Raw genomic sequence first — 17,362 nt, 5'->3', positions numbered from 1 at the left:
AGAAAACTTTCACTGTGTGCAAACACCCGTCAGTCACTCTATCACGTCTGTATGAGGAAACAAGCAGAGGTACAGACGGGGGGGGGAGGGCTGCAACATTATCCATCAACTTCTTTCAGCCTCTTCTCTTCTGCTCCGAGCTTTCTGAGGCATGCAGTGACTAAACCGGTTGCTAATGGGCTCTTTTCAAATAACTCAGCTGCACCCACCAGATTTTCAAAGATATCGTGCAGTGACAGAGACACTAATTCTCTCATCCTTCAGCATGAAGAAGATCCAGACTGTGATTAAATCTGAAACAAAAATGGCTTAAAAGTGAGAGGTCTGTTTGTTTTTCTGACAGGCCTGTTTGAGATGTGTAGCCTTATGTAAACCCCCACAGTACGGTATAGACCCAACACGAGGGTGGAGCTGTTTTTCTTACAGGGCGTGCATCTGCAGCAAGGCCCCAGGCCTGTGCAGGGTTCTCGTTCCTACCTGTCTACCTGTACGGATCCTGTATAACCTACACAGAGCTGACGGACAGGTTCTAAGAGTCAAAGAGGCATACTCATGAGAGCTTTCATTTCAGTGAGGAAAGTAACTTCATCCACATGTTTGGTGGAGTATTTCCTTGTTTTAACAATGCTTCCTGATAAATCTTATCCAGTTAGGAAACCTGTTCATTTTCCTTTTAAATGGAGCCACAGAAAGGATTGGAGATTGAGATCTCCTCCTCCAAGTTAAGCTGTTCCATCTCCCAGAGTCCACAACCTGGGTATCATCTTTGACTCTACCCTCCCATTCCAGTCACTTTCATGAAGAGAAATGTTCCATTTTTTCGTGATGGAGGATAATGGAATCTCCATTTGGTGTATTTTTCATTACATGGTACACAAAATGTTTTAAGTGCGGACTGCAGGCAGGTCAGTTTAGCACCTGGACTCTTCTTCTATGGAGCCATGCTGTTGCAATCCATGCAGAATGTGGTTTTGTCATTGTCTCTTTAAAATCCTTAAGAACCATAATCTGAAACCTGTAGATATTGTTCAGCATTAATGGAGCCTTCAATCTGATCCCCAGACCATCAGTGGTGCTGGCTTTGAGCTGAGAACAAGCCGGGTGCTCCCTCTCCTCTTTAGAGCCAAGGACACAGCGTCCATAATTCCCAAGAAGAATGTCAGATTTTAAATCATCACAGAAATTATTTTGCAAGTAAACTCTACATTTTCACATTTTACAATGACTTTCTTACTTGCTAAGTAAAATACAACTCCTGGACTCTTTTTTTGTTTATTTTTTGAAAGAGCAAAGAATTTGCAACAGCCACATACCTTTCTGAATGAAACAAGTCAACCATGAGATGTTTCAGATTACATTTCTCTTCTAGTTTCACGTTTGAATAGAGAAACCTTCAGTCTGATGTCATGAAATCTTAAACTACAAAACTCTTGCTCAACAGAGCGGTCCAGCCAGATTCCACATGAACCTGGGGGACCATCAGGAACCACATTTCCCAGAAGGTGAAAATTACACTACCATGCCACTGGAGAGCCACCAAGACCCGCATGGATCCCTGCAGCACTTCTATATCAAGTTCTGAGTCTGTTGACACTGACACAAAGGTGTTCAATGTGACGGGCTCTGATAACAGCCTCATGTGACCAAATGGTGAAGTTTGTGTTACAGACAATTCAAGCGTTGCATCAACACTTCCTGAAATGATGCACAGGTATTTTAAACAACTCTCATTCCGGAGAAAATGAAAGTGTCTGAGTATCCTGGCACTCTGACATTACTGCAACCACAAGTGGTGCAGACGAGCCAAAGGGAGAAAAGCCAAACAATGATTTAATCAGAATGGTCGTTAATCAGAGGACATTTTACTGTAGAGTTAGCTCCAGTACTGTTTTCACAGCAGAAATAAATCTAGGAAATTCCACTGACAGGAAGACAAAACAAAAGCAGTGAGGAGGAACTGATATCAGCAAAGAGTTTGAATGAGGACTTTCTATTTCTTGAAAATAAATCAATCACTTAACGTTTTTAACCAAGCACACACTCTGAAATGTAGGGATGGGCACCTTTCACATTTAAAATGATTCGGTACTGATGTTTTGGTATTTGTACTCAGTGGTACCAGTTTTTGCTACTTTTCTGTGTGTTTATGTGGTAATAAATATCTATATGTTTCATTATAAAATCACAAAGTTTTACAATTTAACATATTTATTTTTTAGTTTACAAACTTGCAATGTTGTGCTCATGTCCACAATGGAATATTGCCTACTCTTCTACTCTCCCACAGTCACAAGGATGTGTTTAGGTACCTAAACATGGTAGCGTTTGATTTTACATGAGTTAGTAGTACAGATGGAATTTGGTCAGAACATTGAAAGTTCCTATCCCTACTTGTGCCCCATCCCTACTTAAAATACTCTCAAAAGTGGGTGAAACAGAACTCTACCCGGCCATGTTGGAACCCAAACACTTGCAGACATCTTCTTACTTTCTGAAGACACCAGCTTATATTTTGTTTGCATGATGTAGAAGCTTTCACAAAGTATCTGCAATGTTGTCTAAAGAGCCCTATAATACATTTTCTTATGAGTGTACAGGTATTGTCAGCGCCCTGTCACAGTTGGAGGCCAATCCCGTTTTTATCATCCAAGTATCATACTGGCCATCTGGACTTTTTTGTTATTTTTTTGTTGTCAGAGATCATGCCCGGGAAGCTCATCTTCTCTTCTTTCATGTAATTTAAAAATTTTTGCTTGCCCAAATGTTCAAAGAGTTACGGTAATGAGAACAGCTTGCATCAATTATTGCCTGTAAGTAGAACAATGTGCACATGAATTCCTATGCAATACAGTAATACCCTGGATATGGTGTAAAGCTTGTTGTTCTTCATCAAAGGAGCAGTCTGAATCTTCAGGCTGGCCCAAATGGTTGAGGAATTACGGTATTTTAAAGAGCACTCAGAAAATGTCCTGACACTCCGATAGGTTTTAAACTATGATTCTTAACCAGTAGGACGAAAGAATACTGAAGAAAAAAAAAACAGAAAAGGATCAGATTGTTGTTGGTGGTGGTGTTATTCTAAAAGGGGTTAGTGGTGGGGCTTAAATATCATAAAATACATGGTGTGTTTGTGCACAATGTGTAACAGAATCCTGTACTGAAAAAGACAATGGTTTTGTGTCAGCAGAAGTAAAATCGAGTGTAAGAAATATCTTGGTGACCCCAGTGTTTTGAGTGGTAAAGGCCAAAATTTTGCAGATGAACAGAAGATGCAGCAAACAATGCTTGAAATGATCTGCAAATGGTTTCATTGTGCAGTTTTTACAAAAGGAGGCACTTTAACTCCAGAATATAAAATAACTTTTTGCACTATCTGAGATCTGTATTGTTTTAAGAATCCCATACCCGTTCGTCTCTACCATAAAACTCGCACCTGTTTTCAAAACACATCTCTCCATGTTTGATCAGGGCTTGGGGCTCAAACAAGTGTCCAAAATGACACATGGCTCTGGTATCTCACGGTGCATGGTTGTAAAGTGAAGTCAAACCCTGTCTGGTGGCTTTGAAGACAAATCCAGAGTAAGAGGGAGGTTTACGAGCTCAAAGTTCAAAGCTGAAGCAGAGGTTCATGCTTTCAGGAAGTTTATGTGTGGTCATAAATACTTAAGCTAAAGTAACGTATGGACAGGTGAGGTGAGGAGTGCAGCTCTACAGATAGGACTTGCACATAATGTGATCACATGGAGGTGGGTGTGTCTCAGAGTCGTTTCATGCCAGTCATTCCTGCAGAGAGAGCGAGAGCAGAGACTTGAACAAGTCTGGAGACCAAACTGTCTGCAGATTATTGACTTCTTATCAGCAGACACACAAAGACCTGTCAGTGAGAGGAGTGGGTTGGCTCCTGCAGGTGGGAGAGGGTGTTGTGTTCATTATCAGGATCCCTAAAATGCCTGAGGTGGACTCTGACACACTTCAACAAGCTGCTGACCTGCAGACGTTAAATTCCAGAGACTCTGTGCAGACCTGAGTTTGTAGCACTGTGCAGAATGTGAGGTGAGAAAACAACAACCTCATGATGGGTTAGCAGGTTACAACCGGGGGGGTATGCACATGTGTGTGTTTGTGTTTGTGGAGCAAACTGACCCAGAGAGGTGTGAAAAGATTGTGGACACAGATCATCTGTGGCTCAAACAAACAGTGAATGAAACATGTACATTTTAAGAAGTTAATGGTGCGTTCCATTTGTACTCAGAGTTCAGAATTTCCAGGTTCCGAGCATAGACTGTATAAAACATGGACGTAGTCTCGCCAACATCACCCATCTGTTTCTGAAACGGAAAATGAAGCACATTGGCTATAGTGGCCATATTGGTAGTGGCAAGGGCTTCACCTACAGCCATAGGGCACCGGCCATCATGTGACCCTCAGCTGTGCCTCTTATTGGGGGAGCTTGCGATCTTAATATCATCTGAACCGCAGCGTTAGAAAAAAATTCACCCCCCGTACAGTGGGTGCCGGTAGTAAAATTAGAGACTCAGACAGGAGACGTTTTTTGAACCAGGCTGTAAATAGGTTAATTTCTGCTTTGAAAATGGCTTTCTTTGGCTTGGTGTGTATGTGACTTCCGCTACTTCCAGTCTCATGCGAACACTTGAGAAACAGCAGATTTTGGTACCTCCGCATTGTCTCATATTCTCAGACCAGAGGTTGCCACTTGGTTCCGAGTGGGTTCCGGATCGAAATTTCCAACATGTAAGTCGGGGCACCCACACCACCCCTGAGTTCCCAGTCAGAAATTCTGAGTTCAGGGTTCATCAGTAATTAAGCACCTGTTATAATTTTTTTATTTTAGAATTTCTGACTCATGTTTGTCGCAATAAATCAGCCATATACATAGTATTATTCTATGTTTATATATAAAAATACTACTACTATACAGAAATACTACTTTTACGGCAAGTTTTTCTGACTTTACAACCAGAATGCTGAGCTCAGAGATGATGTCACTCCCACTCCCGACTTTCCAGTTTCGAGTACAAATGGAAGCAGCACAAGCTTTAATGTAGAGCACAAATAAGCTTGTTTAGGAGAAAGCACAACGCAATCAGATTCTGCACGCATCATCTTTCTCTTCTTCCATGAAGCCAAAGACAGTTTTCCACACTGAAGATAGATCTCGGCTTTTTCTCATAGGAGAGGGCAAAAGTTGAGAGCACACAGAGGTGATTCTGAGAAGGGATATCAGGAAGATGACAGGGAGGACAGGCCTCACTAACAAGCTGTAAAGTTGATGTTGCAGACAGTTTGAAACTTTTGAAAAGGAAAAGGGGGAAATCTACGTGTGGAAAAATAAAAAGTCAGAGTTAATGACTGTTTTAACTGTTAATTAAACAAAAATATGCTGTATTTTTCATCACAAACTTTGACTATTTAAACATTTTTACGGTTTTGCTTTGATATATAGGTTCTGCACCAACAAACCTGCACTTTCCTTTCATTATGAGCCTGAAAATCTGTTTTGGACTTTGAAAAGAGTTCATGGATGAAGATGTTGTGATGGAAATAATAAGTTTCAGCCATGTTTAAGAATTCCTGCAGCATGTGATGATCTCGGCTTAAATCACCATGGATAGTTATTTTCACGCTCTCTTCATGTCCATGTGCTCCTTTAAGTTAACTTCTTCCCTAAAGTCAAAAAACATCTTTCATTTTCCTCTGCCTGCTCAGAAATTACATCTCTATGTTTTACAAATCAGGTCAAAAGGTCACAACTTCCTGTTTTGGATTCAAACAGAATTCACTCATTTTGGATCAGAAAGCAGCCGATCACGTTTCACTTCACCGGCTCTGAAAAGGGCGTCCCAGAAGGAAAGTAACCCAATATTCACCCTGAAGACATCATCACCTCAACTCTTCACCAGGACAGGCCCTCCGCTGTGTGTGTGTGTGTGTGTGTGTATGTGTGTATGTGAGTGTGTGTGACAGAGAGAGGGAGAGAGATGTAGGTCAGTGTGTGAACCGGGCTCTCAGGGCTCTTTGTAGGCGAGTAACACTAGAGGTTGTTTGGCGAGAGGAGTCACTTTACCACACAGGATCTTTGTGTACGCTCACTTGCAAAACATCTCCCTTCTAAAAGCTCATACCTCCAAGGTTTTCCAAAGATTCAAGACTTAATTTCTTCATTCTTAAAACAAAGAGAGGTAGTTTTAACTTCAACACATGCAACTCTTAAATACCAGAGAACAAAACGTAAACAAACCCAACCTGAACACACAACAACTCCAACTCTGTTGCTGCATCACAATCTGAGAGCAAACATCCAAAATCCTGTCTTAACCTTTAGTAGGTGTGCCTTAAAACTCCTGGCAGACAAAACACAGCTTCAAGCCTTCCACAGAAGTGATTAAAGTCAACAAACCCTGACGAAAACCAGCTTATCGACCTCATCCAAAGCTCCATTGTGGTTTCGACACACAGAAAATTATGAATTTCACAGGAAGTGAATGAAGGGAAGCGAAGCAGTTTCACTGTCGCTACCAGCTGGAAGTGATCCAAAACCACCAGTTACCATTTGACATCCACCATTTGTCCACTTGATGAAGGTAATAAAATGTTTAGAATGGAAAATAAAAGTGAGGTGAGAAGGTCTAAAGTGAAAAGGAGCAGTCTGGAGTGACAGAATATTATTTCTTTTTTTCTGAACATGTGGCTGTCAGTTAACCTGTCTTGCAAAAGCAGAATGATTGGACAAGAATTAGAATTAGACTCTTGCCATTTGACCTTTTGCTTCTAAGCAGTTCAATCATAAGCCTGAATGGACATTTGAGCCAAATTTTTAAAAATTCTCTCTGTCTTCTTCAGATACTACATTTAGAGACTGTGTTAGGAGGGAAAAACACAATACTATTTTTGCATGTGTACATTTTTCTAGCATATTTGTCGTAGTATACACAATAACAGTGACAAAATGTCATTTTATTTCAGGAATTATTAAATGGCTATTTTTTCTCTTTTCCTCTTGAGTCTTTAAGTGTTGAGAAATGTTAGTGGTTAGCAACAACTATATCAATTTAATTAATCATCAACTTCCTGTTGGCTATTTGATTAATTGTTGAATTCTTCACTGTAATTATTCTCCGGTGACACGTTTGATGATAGAGTAAAACAAAACAACACGTCTCATAAAGTGTGAGACTCTGGTTCACCATCTTGGATATTTTGTAAACATGACTGGTGTCCTCTTTACGTCTTGACTTGCCTCCTCAGACACCTTACGTCACATTCAGATAGATTTCTACTTGGCTACAAGAGCTGTTTCAGATCTTTCCATCCACCTCTGGGCCAGATAGTGAAAAGTCTTACTCCATCACATGCAAGACTTTTCCTTTAAACATTCTCTGCAGGCGAAAGACACATCACCAGAGGTCAAATCAAGAGTGAAATTCCACTCATGTTTCTCGCTGCTTTCCAACAATGTCAGGTTTTCCCGCAGCTTCTCTCTCCTGAGGTTCTGATTACATAACTTTCTTCTTCTATGATGTAAGTACACATGTTGCATGTGCAAGAAAAGTGTTCAGTTACTCAACCAGTCATAAATAAACTGGTGTGTCTGAATGATAAGGCAACGCTTGAATCGATCTGAATCAACTGGTAAACTTGCTGACAAGTAAAGGGAGTGGCCGGCTGTAGATTGGTTCGAGCAATGTAAAAGGTTTAGAGAGGTAAAAATCAAAAATATATGAGCTAATGGTTGGGAGGGAGATCTTCTATGCAGTCATGTGCGAGAAGAAACCAGTAAATCATGCTTGAGTTTCACCATCAATCAGATTAAAATCTGAATCAGGAGCAGACGCTGAAGCAGATGCTGCACATGTGATAAGATGAAAATCTACAGATGATTTTGAGAAGTATGGATTCAGGTAAAAACAGGCGGCTGAGGCAACAAGCCAAGTTTTCTCACCTGTCTGTCTCATTTTACTCACTAACACAGAAACAAGAGAGCAGAGAAACACAAGCACTGACAAGATGTTAGCTGACATTGCAAAAAACATGTTTGCCAACATTGTTTATCAGCTGCAAAACCATAAACTCTGTCGACACTGCAAAAAGCTGAATGCTATGAGGCTTTGAATTACCATCTTGGAGGGGTGACTGAGATTCAAAACAAATACAACCACAGTTTATTTACAGCTGGGATAGAGTGACCAGTCAGCCTGATAAGCACGTTTTTTGACTAAAGGAGGAGGCCAGAGTTTTAACAGGAACTTTAACCCCCTGAACTAGTGCGAAGTATCCTCAACAGTGAAAATCAAACACTGGACTTTACCGTGTACTCGCTGTGAAGCTATACTGCTTACCTTCCATCATATAGCCCTAAACTGTAGATATTGTGTTGTTGTAGGTCTGAAATGCCACTAATATGTCTCAAGTCGGGTACACACTACAGGATAATCAGGCTGATTTTTGTCCTGATCTCCCACTTACGATCAAAGCCAGCAAAGGCCTGGTTGTCTGGTGTCTGTAAGTGTGATTTTGTCTGCGGGAGTTGTTCTGAATGCCTCCAAATGGCAGATCCTAGATCATGAACATGTTTAATATTTGGGACTAAAAATCCTTAGTGTGTCAGACACTCTGAGAGGAGCCGAGCAGGTACAGCATGTAATGTCACGTGAACCAGAGCAAAGCCAATCAAGACACAAGCTGACTGAGCTGACTGACTGATGAGGAAGTAAGAAATCTATTTCTAATACTAGTGACGACTTTAGTCACCTCCAACTCTCGTTGTTATCCATACAGCCCATATCCCTGCCGTCTCCACAACTTTTTCCATCAGCATTTTTCTTTTTTGTGCTTTTTTTCCAAAATTATAGAGGCTGTAAACAACCATCTCTCTAAAACACACCAGGCAGCTAGGGATGCCTTGCTACTGATCTGTGGTATCAGTGATCAGTGTATTGGTGCCCCTCAAAGCTGGATCAGTATCGGTGGGAACAGATTCATGGTGCTGACTGCTGAGCCAGGCTAACAGCTCTCTGCCTTTTTGTTTTATTTTAGGTTTTTTGGCAGCACTCTTTGCTGCATTACCAGTCTACAGAGTTTCAAAGTTTACATTTGAATATAACTAGTCTACATTCTGCAGAACTATTTCAATGGTGAACATTTAAATATTTCATAGTTTAAATAAACATCAACTTCAGCAATTCCATCTATTCGTTTTTTGCCTTTTACCGAAAACATTACCAGTCTTATTCCACAGTAAGGCATGCAGGTTATTATTTAACACTGGTATCGGCTAGGTATCAGTATGTGTCGTTACCAAAGCCCAGGTATCGGTATCGCCACTGAAACCAGAAAAGTTGGGTCAGTGAATCCCTTGTCATGATAGTTAAAACTGGGCAAATTATATTATAATATTGGTTTAATCCAATTATTTTAATTTTAGAATGTTTCACACAGAGATAAAGCAGAAGAGGCTGCTGCTCACATTGGCCTGTCATGTTTACATTTGTATTTCTTCAATGAAAAAGTTATTGTAATTCAGCTAGAGCCAGGTGATCCCTTATGGATCTCTTCTCTCCAAAACACATGAAGCAACACATCAAGCCAGTAAGAACACTGAACAAAGCAGTTTCGGGGTCAAAAATAGAAAAGTGTTTCTTCAGCAGTTTCAGGAAACAATGTGGGAGACAAAAAGCTGCTCTTAACATAATAACATAAACATAATGTTGCATCATCAGTGCAATACTTGGAAAAACTTGATGCTAAAGAGAAACATGCTCTTCATGCACTCCTAATTAAAGCCACATCATCACATCCTGACAGCCAGATTACCTCACAGTAAACATTTAAAATACAACATACTGTTCAGCATTCCTGTCTCACCACCATGTGTCACCCTCCCTCACCATCCTGTTATTAAGTGAGAATTCTTCACATACCCCACAGAGCTGAGAAAAGCCTCTTCAGGAGCTTCCGAGCAGAGACTGAGAGTTCGTGAAACTTCCTCAGTCCTTACATCTGTCTCATGTGAGTTAGAATGAAGTGATGTTTGTGTTTGTCAAGCTGACAGAGATAAATGGTGACAGATCATCCACACAGAGGTTAACATGTCCATCAACAACCTCTCTGCTCAACACTTGAACCTGAGCTTTCTAAAGAAAACGTCACACCTCTCACTCAGCCGCGGACGATCAACAATTTAACCTCCGACCTCATCTGAGCTAACTGTTTACACGATGTCAGAGTGCAAGAGGTTCTTTCTGCTCCTGCTGAAATAAGAGAATAAAGCTTGACTGCATAGTTGCAGAAAAGTCTCCTGCCTGCATAGACGTGCAGACTCTCAGCTCAGAGCTGCAGGCAAAGATAAAGACTGAACCATTGGGAATGTTAGGGCCAAGACTCTGACAGACCGATAGTCTCTCATGGGGTGTCACGGATCAGTTAGTTAAACTGTGCTTCAGAGGGATCCCTGAAAAAAACTTGTCCTGCTACTTTCCCTTACCAGTGTCAATTCACACAGCCTGACATCACAAGATTCACACAGAGTTTGCAATCCCTGCAAAAAAAAATATAGAGGAATCCATCATCCACACTCAGAAAAGCTGTGATACCATCTTATCTGCAGAAATATACAGATGCATGCTCCATTTTGCCTCAGGGAAAGTGAAGACAGGGCAACAGAAGGCATAGTGACATACAGCTGTCTATCATCAGCATAGCTGTTGATGGTGATGACTTCGGATGACATTTCAAGAGGCAACATATATAGAGTTTAAAAAGACTGGCGCCTGAGATTAAACCCAAGGGGACGCCAGAATTTAACTTGCAAAGTTTTGATTAGCGATGTCCAGATCCCAATCTCAAATATTGCATTGGGGTCAACCTTAGCATTTGTAACTCTGTGGCTTCAGTGTCAGCAGTGTGGAAATTCATCATTCTCATCATACTATAGGAAAGTGAAAACAGTCAAACAACCACATGTGAGTACATCTGTGTGTGATCTAATCATGTTCAGTACGACCAAAACATCCTGAAACAACATGCAACGTCATACTAACGAAAGAAAAGCTGTTCAGGGGATGTGCAAAAATATTAATGCAATATGAGCTGATAAAAGCTTAAATCATCCTGTCGGCAGATATCAAGAATTTTGCTGACATCAGCAGCTGATATAATGATGCTTATGCATTGATAGATTATGCATGCAAACTACAAGCTGTAACATGTCAGCAGCAGTTGAAGAAGGAGCAGAACATCACTCCTTTAACATCATCTTGCATCTAAAAAAACATGATCCTGAAAGGCACCGAGAGTTTTTGGAAAAGAAAGAGAGAAAAAGCTTGAACATATTTGTCTTAACGTCAGGACTCCAGAAAAAATCCAGACTAAAAGAAAACACCCACACAGATGAGTCCTCGGGAAAACCAATTAATCAAAACCAGTTTTGAGGCCGGTGTATATTTGGCATGCCTCCCTGACCGTTAATCAGTCATGATGTGCTGGTTTTGGCAACACACAACAACATCTTCATCCATCATTCTCATCATACAACTTGGCAAGCTTTCACATTGCTGCGATACCAAAACAGACGGGATCAGAGTCTCAAATCAAGCTTTGAGGAATTCGTAGAGGAGTTCAAATTTCTGAATGAAGCTTAACACTCCAACAAATGGATCTAAGTGAGTGCAACAAGACTGTCTGTGTCCTTACTTTACAGACCGGGCTGAGACTTTGTTGTCGGTCATACAGCAGACTCCCACACTTCACACATTTTCTGCATTTAAACCCTGCAGGCCTCCTTGGAGGGTCTGTTTTCACCAGAAACATCTGCGAAGAAGTTCCCAAGGACAGAGTGAACCAAGGATCATGACCCTCTATACAATCTAATATTAAAAAAATGATCAAAAGCATAGAAGTGATAATGAAATACTTTGAATTACAGTCACAGGGATAGCCTCCCATTCTCCACTCCTATAGGAAAACACAGGAGGGTGTGGTGAAATAACCAGTTTCATCCAGCTACAAAAAACCATCAAAAGGCAGCCCTGTCAGCAGTCGACCACAAACAGGCGACTGTTTGAAGCCCTACCGCCTTGACTGTAATCCAAAGACGAAGATGACGCCGAGCATGTTTGAGCAAACACAGATTAGAGGCAGCAGACTCCAGCACGCACAGATGATGTCAGAGGAGGGATTATAAAGCAAGCGTAATTACAACAACGCTTGTCTTCATGTTGTTTGAGGACAAAGAGGAAAAGTAGCAGAACAACTTAAAGCTGTTCTGCAGGAACAGAGATTAGTAAAGCCTTGATACTTGGTGCTACCAATTCCTGCAAGGGTCCCAAGTTGCCTTGATTCCTTCCAACAATCATTTCGTATAAAAGTAGTGCTGGGTGAGCATTATTGAACAGTATTGTGTTGCAGAAAGACATGAAATGCTCTAAAATGAGCATAAAAGGGCAATTAATTATGAAAAAAAGTCAGAGCATCAGAACATTTCAAGAAATAAATCTTTCCTACAGAGAGATAAAGTCATAGAAAGTCAAAATTGGGTCGATGAGTCCAGTTTCCTTCAGCATCAAAATACTAAGAAACTTGGGCTGGAAACTCTGACATGAAGAGATCTGGAAGAGCAAACGCCAAAACAGAATCAGAAGATAAGATTCTGAGAGTCAACAGCTTGCGTGATAAGCACCCACAGGACAACAGCTTCAATCTTCACAGCTTCAGAGAGGTCGTAGTAAGCAGTCTCAGTTTCAGTTACTGTGAAGAGAAGACTTTGGGATGTAGGTTTGACAGGTCAGACTGCAAAAAAAAAGACAACCATCACTAAGACTGAGTCAGAAGAAGAAAAAAGAGGTTTGGCTGGGCCATGAAACACGTGTACAGAGTTAGACAGCACCATGTAGTACCCTCTGGGATGAGCCAAGTTTTCATCTACCACGGTCTCAGTCTGACTTAAACCCTGTGGAGCTGGTTTGGGATGAACTAGACTGAAGAGTAAAAGGAAAGACACCTACAGATACCCAACATTTAGAGGAACTTTTGCTGTAACAGAGTCAGAAGAACTTTCTGCTGAAGAATATTTGATTTTCAGTGTAGAAAGAAGTGTGTTCAGCTGTTATTTCTGCAAAATATCCATTATTTATGTGTTCTATGCTTTTATTTTGAAAAACAACGAGACATTAAACTCCATCATATTCAATAAAAACTGGAAAACCAGGGCTCTTCTTAAACTTTTGAACGATATTGTACCTCAGGTTATTTGTTCTATCAGCTGTTTGGTTATTAAACAAGCTGCAGGCCTAGTTGCTTCTGCACAAATACAACAGACTATTGTGCTTTGTGTTTTATATGTCACTGTGTCAGAATCATAACATGCATGAGATTCAAATGCATTCAAATCAAACATATGAACTGGTTTTTGTGTTTGCTTCTATCGCACATCAAGCTGGTGTGCAGCTGCATTTTAACAGGATCCAGCTCCTTTCTGCAAGTCCACGTGGAGGTATGGACGTGTTTCTCTCTTCTTTAGAGCTAAACTGCTGGGACACATTTAGAAAACCTGTTTTCTCTCCTTCCACTCTTCAACTCATTCGTAGTGCTGATCTCTCTCTTGAGCTTGTAACATCTTCGGTCAAAAACACAATCTGTAATTTCTCTGCAGCTTTGGAAACTTTTCATTGAAATTAAATGGAAAAATTATGGACATTGCATAGCAATGCATTGCATAGTTTTGCAATTAATTACTGCTTCCTGTTTTCTTAAAGTGTAGATTATTTGCTTCTCAATCTCCGCTTTGCTTAATTTCTTTTGACATCTTAATTCTTCTTAACCAAAACTATTTAATGGTAGATTGTTTGCTAACTACTGGCACTTCAGTTTTTGCTGAATAAAGGTGCACAATCTGCAGCTTTTAGAGACTCACTGAAATCTCAAGACAATCTGCAATAAGATGTCTCGAATGTCTTCTGATGACTACCACTAACTGCTTCAAAAGATTGCAGACCTGGAGACTAAAATGCTTCATCTAGAGGTAAATGAAGGTTTGAACTGCAATGAATAAATCTACCAGATACAGATGCAGGCTTTGAGTTGCTGTTGAGCTGTTTCACAACCCTTTCCTGCCGTACCTTTAAAGATGAGCTGCAGATAAGTTTGCCACTCAGAAATATATTAGTAGAAATAATTACCATAATTAAATGTAAATGCACAGTGTACTTTCTCAGGTCGTGACAGCACACACGACATCAAAGCCCCGTCAGAGCCGCCATCAATCATGGATCCAACCTGTTTTGACAGCCGTCAAATATACATGACACTGCACGTCCAGCTCAGAGGAATGCACCCGCCCACAGCAGCAGCCTATGACACACCTCGATCCAACACCCGCCCTGATGGTTCATCAGAGCCGAGACAGTTACAGGTTCTGTGATTGTGAACAAAGTGTTGTTGTAAGAGTGTGAATGTGGAGGCAGCAGGGCGTGGCTGCACACACACAGAGTACAACTTTCTGACTAGACTGGGGAGTTGTGTTTTTAAAGCTGACACCTGATGTGCTACTGTGCCTTCACTCACACACATACACACACATTCCCATGTTGAGGTTTCTTCGTAATGAAGGGTGTGTCTGCTCAGAGCCAACAGAACACACACCCCCACAGTGTTTTTCTTTCTTTCTCTTTCTCAGGCTGCATGGACGCTTACTTCCTTCCTCTACCTTCACACCAACAATCATTTGGAGGCTTTGATTTTATCAAAATGTAGAACAAAGTGTGTGTGTGAGTGTGTGTGTTCTTACCTCCTCAGGCTCAGGGCTCTTAATCGGGCTGGACGTGTGGCTGAACACAGACGACTGCCCGCTGATGCTCTGAGAAAAAAAAAAGAGGGAATATGACAAGATTGTCAAATTTGAAGGTAGACCTAACTTTGAGGATGAATGTTTGACTTCATCTTCATCCTTTAATCCAGAAAAAGTGTTTTATAATCATGTTAAGCGGACTTCACTGAAAACAAGCAGAGAGGTAGAGAGACACTTGCTGTAGATATGCAACCAAATCAATGCTTCACCCTGTAATGGCTCAGTCTGTTACAGGGATGCATTGCTCAGTTTGACAGATTGTGCCTTCAGCAGGGGAAATATCATGGATTTCAAATGTCTCGCTTTCCATTTAATGTGATGATGTTGTTTTACTGTTTTTTGTTCGGCATGAAAACAACCCAAGCACCAAGGGTCGAGCAACAGTTGCATCTGCAGTGTGTCGTATTTCAAGGTCCCAGAGCTCTGCAGCTCTGTGCAGTTTGCTCTTGTGTTGTGTCTGATTGAATTTTAAAGTTCAAATCCAGGAAGAGCTGCTCAGTCAAATTGAAGAATATTTCATGCACAATGGTTCAAGGCACACAAACAAAGTGTCATTATGTTCTGGATTGAAACGTTGGACATCCTCAGACTGATTTATCCCCAGCTGCCATAATAGTTGTCAAAAATTGTCATTGATTTGGGTCTTGGCATGTCAGTAAGGGGTGATGGTGGTTTGAGTTGGTCCTCTTGCAAAGAGATGGAAAGGGGGACCACAGTGAAACTATTACTATGCAGAAGTTTAAGGAGCATTAACCCTTTGCACCTGCTTTGTAGCAAGAATAATATTTTTTTTTTGTCTCAGCTGCAGCTAAAGCACTGTAATCCTTGAGTAAATCAGGTCTTGTGTGTACCATCACTCCTCCTCTGATCATCAGGGCAATTAAACCATCCCTGCAGCGTACAATGGTTTGATGTTTGGTGCCAGGATTAACTTGTACCAAAGCAGTCTCTGACAGGACTGACTCCAACACTGATTTAGTTTATGATACTAAGAAGGAGGTGGTGCTGACTGATAGTGAACTTTGAATCACTCAAAGGTCGAATTTAAAGTGCAGAACAATTTCACTGGAATTTCAATTTTCACTGGAAACCCATTCAGCACATTTAAGTTATTCTAACTGCTTTATCAACCAAAAACCTAATCAAAACTAAAACCAGAGGGTTATTGAATGAAATCCTCCAGAAAACTAAAAGAAAAAACATCAAAGTGACCCAACGGTCTCAACTCTGATTAACAGAATCTAAATCATCAGAAGTGATCCAACCAGGTGGAAGAATGTGTTTGTCTTTGAATGTTAGGGTGTGCCATGCCAGAGGAGTTACACTGGGTGTGGTGCCGCGTTTCTCACTACACGCCACGACCAGTAAGAGCTGTGTGCCATGAGTCAAACATGAGAGTGACTTTGAATCAGAGGGAATTGTGATCAAATAAGATCAGGTGAATGATCTGGAAAAGCATTTCTATCAAAAAGAGGAAGGAGGAGAATATGGGAGATGAAATCATATTTCAAAGTGATCCAAACATTAGAAGACTTGAGTAAATCATCCAAAGAGCAAAGGTTACGTCATTCAAGAAGTCTCTTTCTTTTTAATCAGAACAGGTAAGAGTTTCCTGCTGAACCATAAAAGGTTTGGACTACAATGACACCACATAAACTGATAAACCACCTTTTGTGAGTCAAAGCTTGTAACCTTACTAAAACAGGAGTTCATTTTACAGACAATTATAATACCCAAAAAACCTTTTAAACACTTAGGTAGAAAAACTCATCAGCGCCTGAAAGGGTGTTTTTGTTTATTGTGAAATTATTTCTACTTTGTTTTTTAAAACTTCGAAATCCTAGAATCTATAAACCAAAAGATGCTAAAAAGCCGGAAACGTCTTCCTAAAAGTTGTTGTCCAAAATAGAAAACGTTCTAGTACAGGAATTTTACATCATTTTTTATGTATTAAGTCTTTAAATACATTGATCTAGAACAATCTTTAATGCATAAACAAGCACTTAATATCATCTTTTAAACCATTTCTGAAAGCTGTCAAATTGTCTTATCACCTTTTATCCTCTTAATTTCATAACATCATTTTACTAATTAGCTCTTTAGTTATGCAGTTTTCAATCACTGTATCTAGTTTTTATTTCTGTTTGTTCTATTTACTTACAAATATATCTATTTTTTTAATGCTCCGATACTTTCACTGTTCTCATTTTTATGTTTTAATTTTACTTTTGTGCTGTCTTACTGTTTGTACCTTCCTATCTTCATAAACTTTCTCACATTTTCAGTCTGCCTAGTCTCAGATCATGCTGTTAGGTTCCTGTTGCTGGGTCAATGTGTTGCCTGGGTTTTTAATTGTAAGGATTTTGCTTCATGCTGTTGTCTGTTTTGGATTTCAGGTCTGGGTATATCATTAGAGATATGTCATCAAGTTCACAATATTTTGCAAAAAAAAAAACTGTCAGATTTGGTATGAAACGAGATGGATGATGCAAAAACTGACTT

At 40.3% G+C, this 17,362-nt stretch overlaps 1 protein-coding gene across 3 annotated transcripts in view; it reads right to left on the bottom strand.

The window, feature by feature from the left end:
• pof1b (POF1B actin binding protein) overlaps positions 1-17,362 on the bottom strand; it is a 35,621-nt gene that overhangs the window by 14,677 nt on the left and 3,582 nt on the right. For all 3 annotated transcript variants that reach the window (XM_074672994.1, XM_074672996.1, XM_074672995.1), the window contains exon 2: positions 14,801-14,869. In XM_074672994.1, coding sequence (XP_074529095.1) covers positions 14,801-14,869 — 69 coding nt within the window. The remainder of the gene's footprint in view (positions 1-14,800; positions 14,870-17,362) is intronic.

This window comes from Halichoeres trimaculatus, unplaced genomic scaffold, assembly GCF_033239565.1.
Source record: "Halichoeres trimaculatus isolate MK-OKI-2021-1 unplaced genomic scaffold, fHalTri1.1 fHalTri1_scaffold_6, whole genome shotgun sequence".
Lineage (NCBI taxonomy): Eukaryota > Metazoa > Chordata > Actinopteri > Labriformes > Labridae > Halichoeres > Halichoeres trimaculatus.
This window is presented reverse-complemented; position numbering and strand designations above follow the sequence as displayed.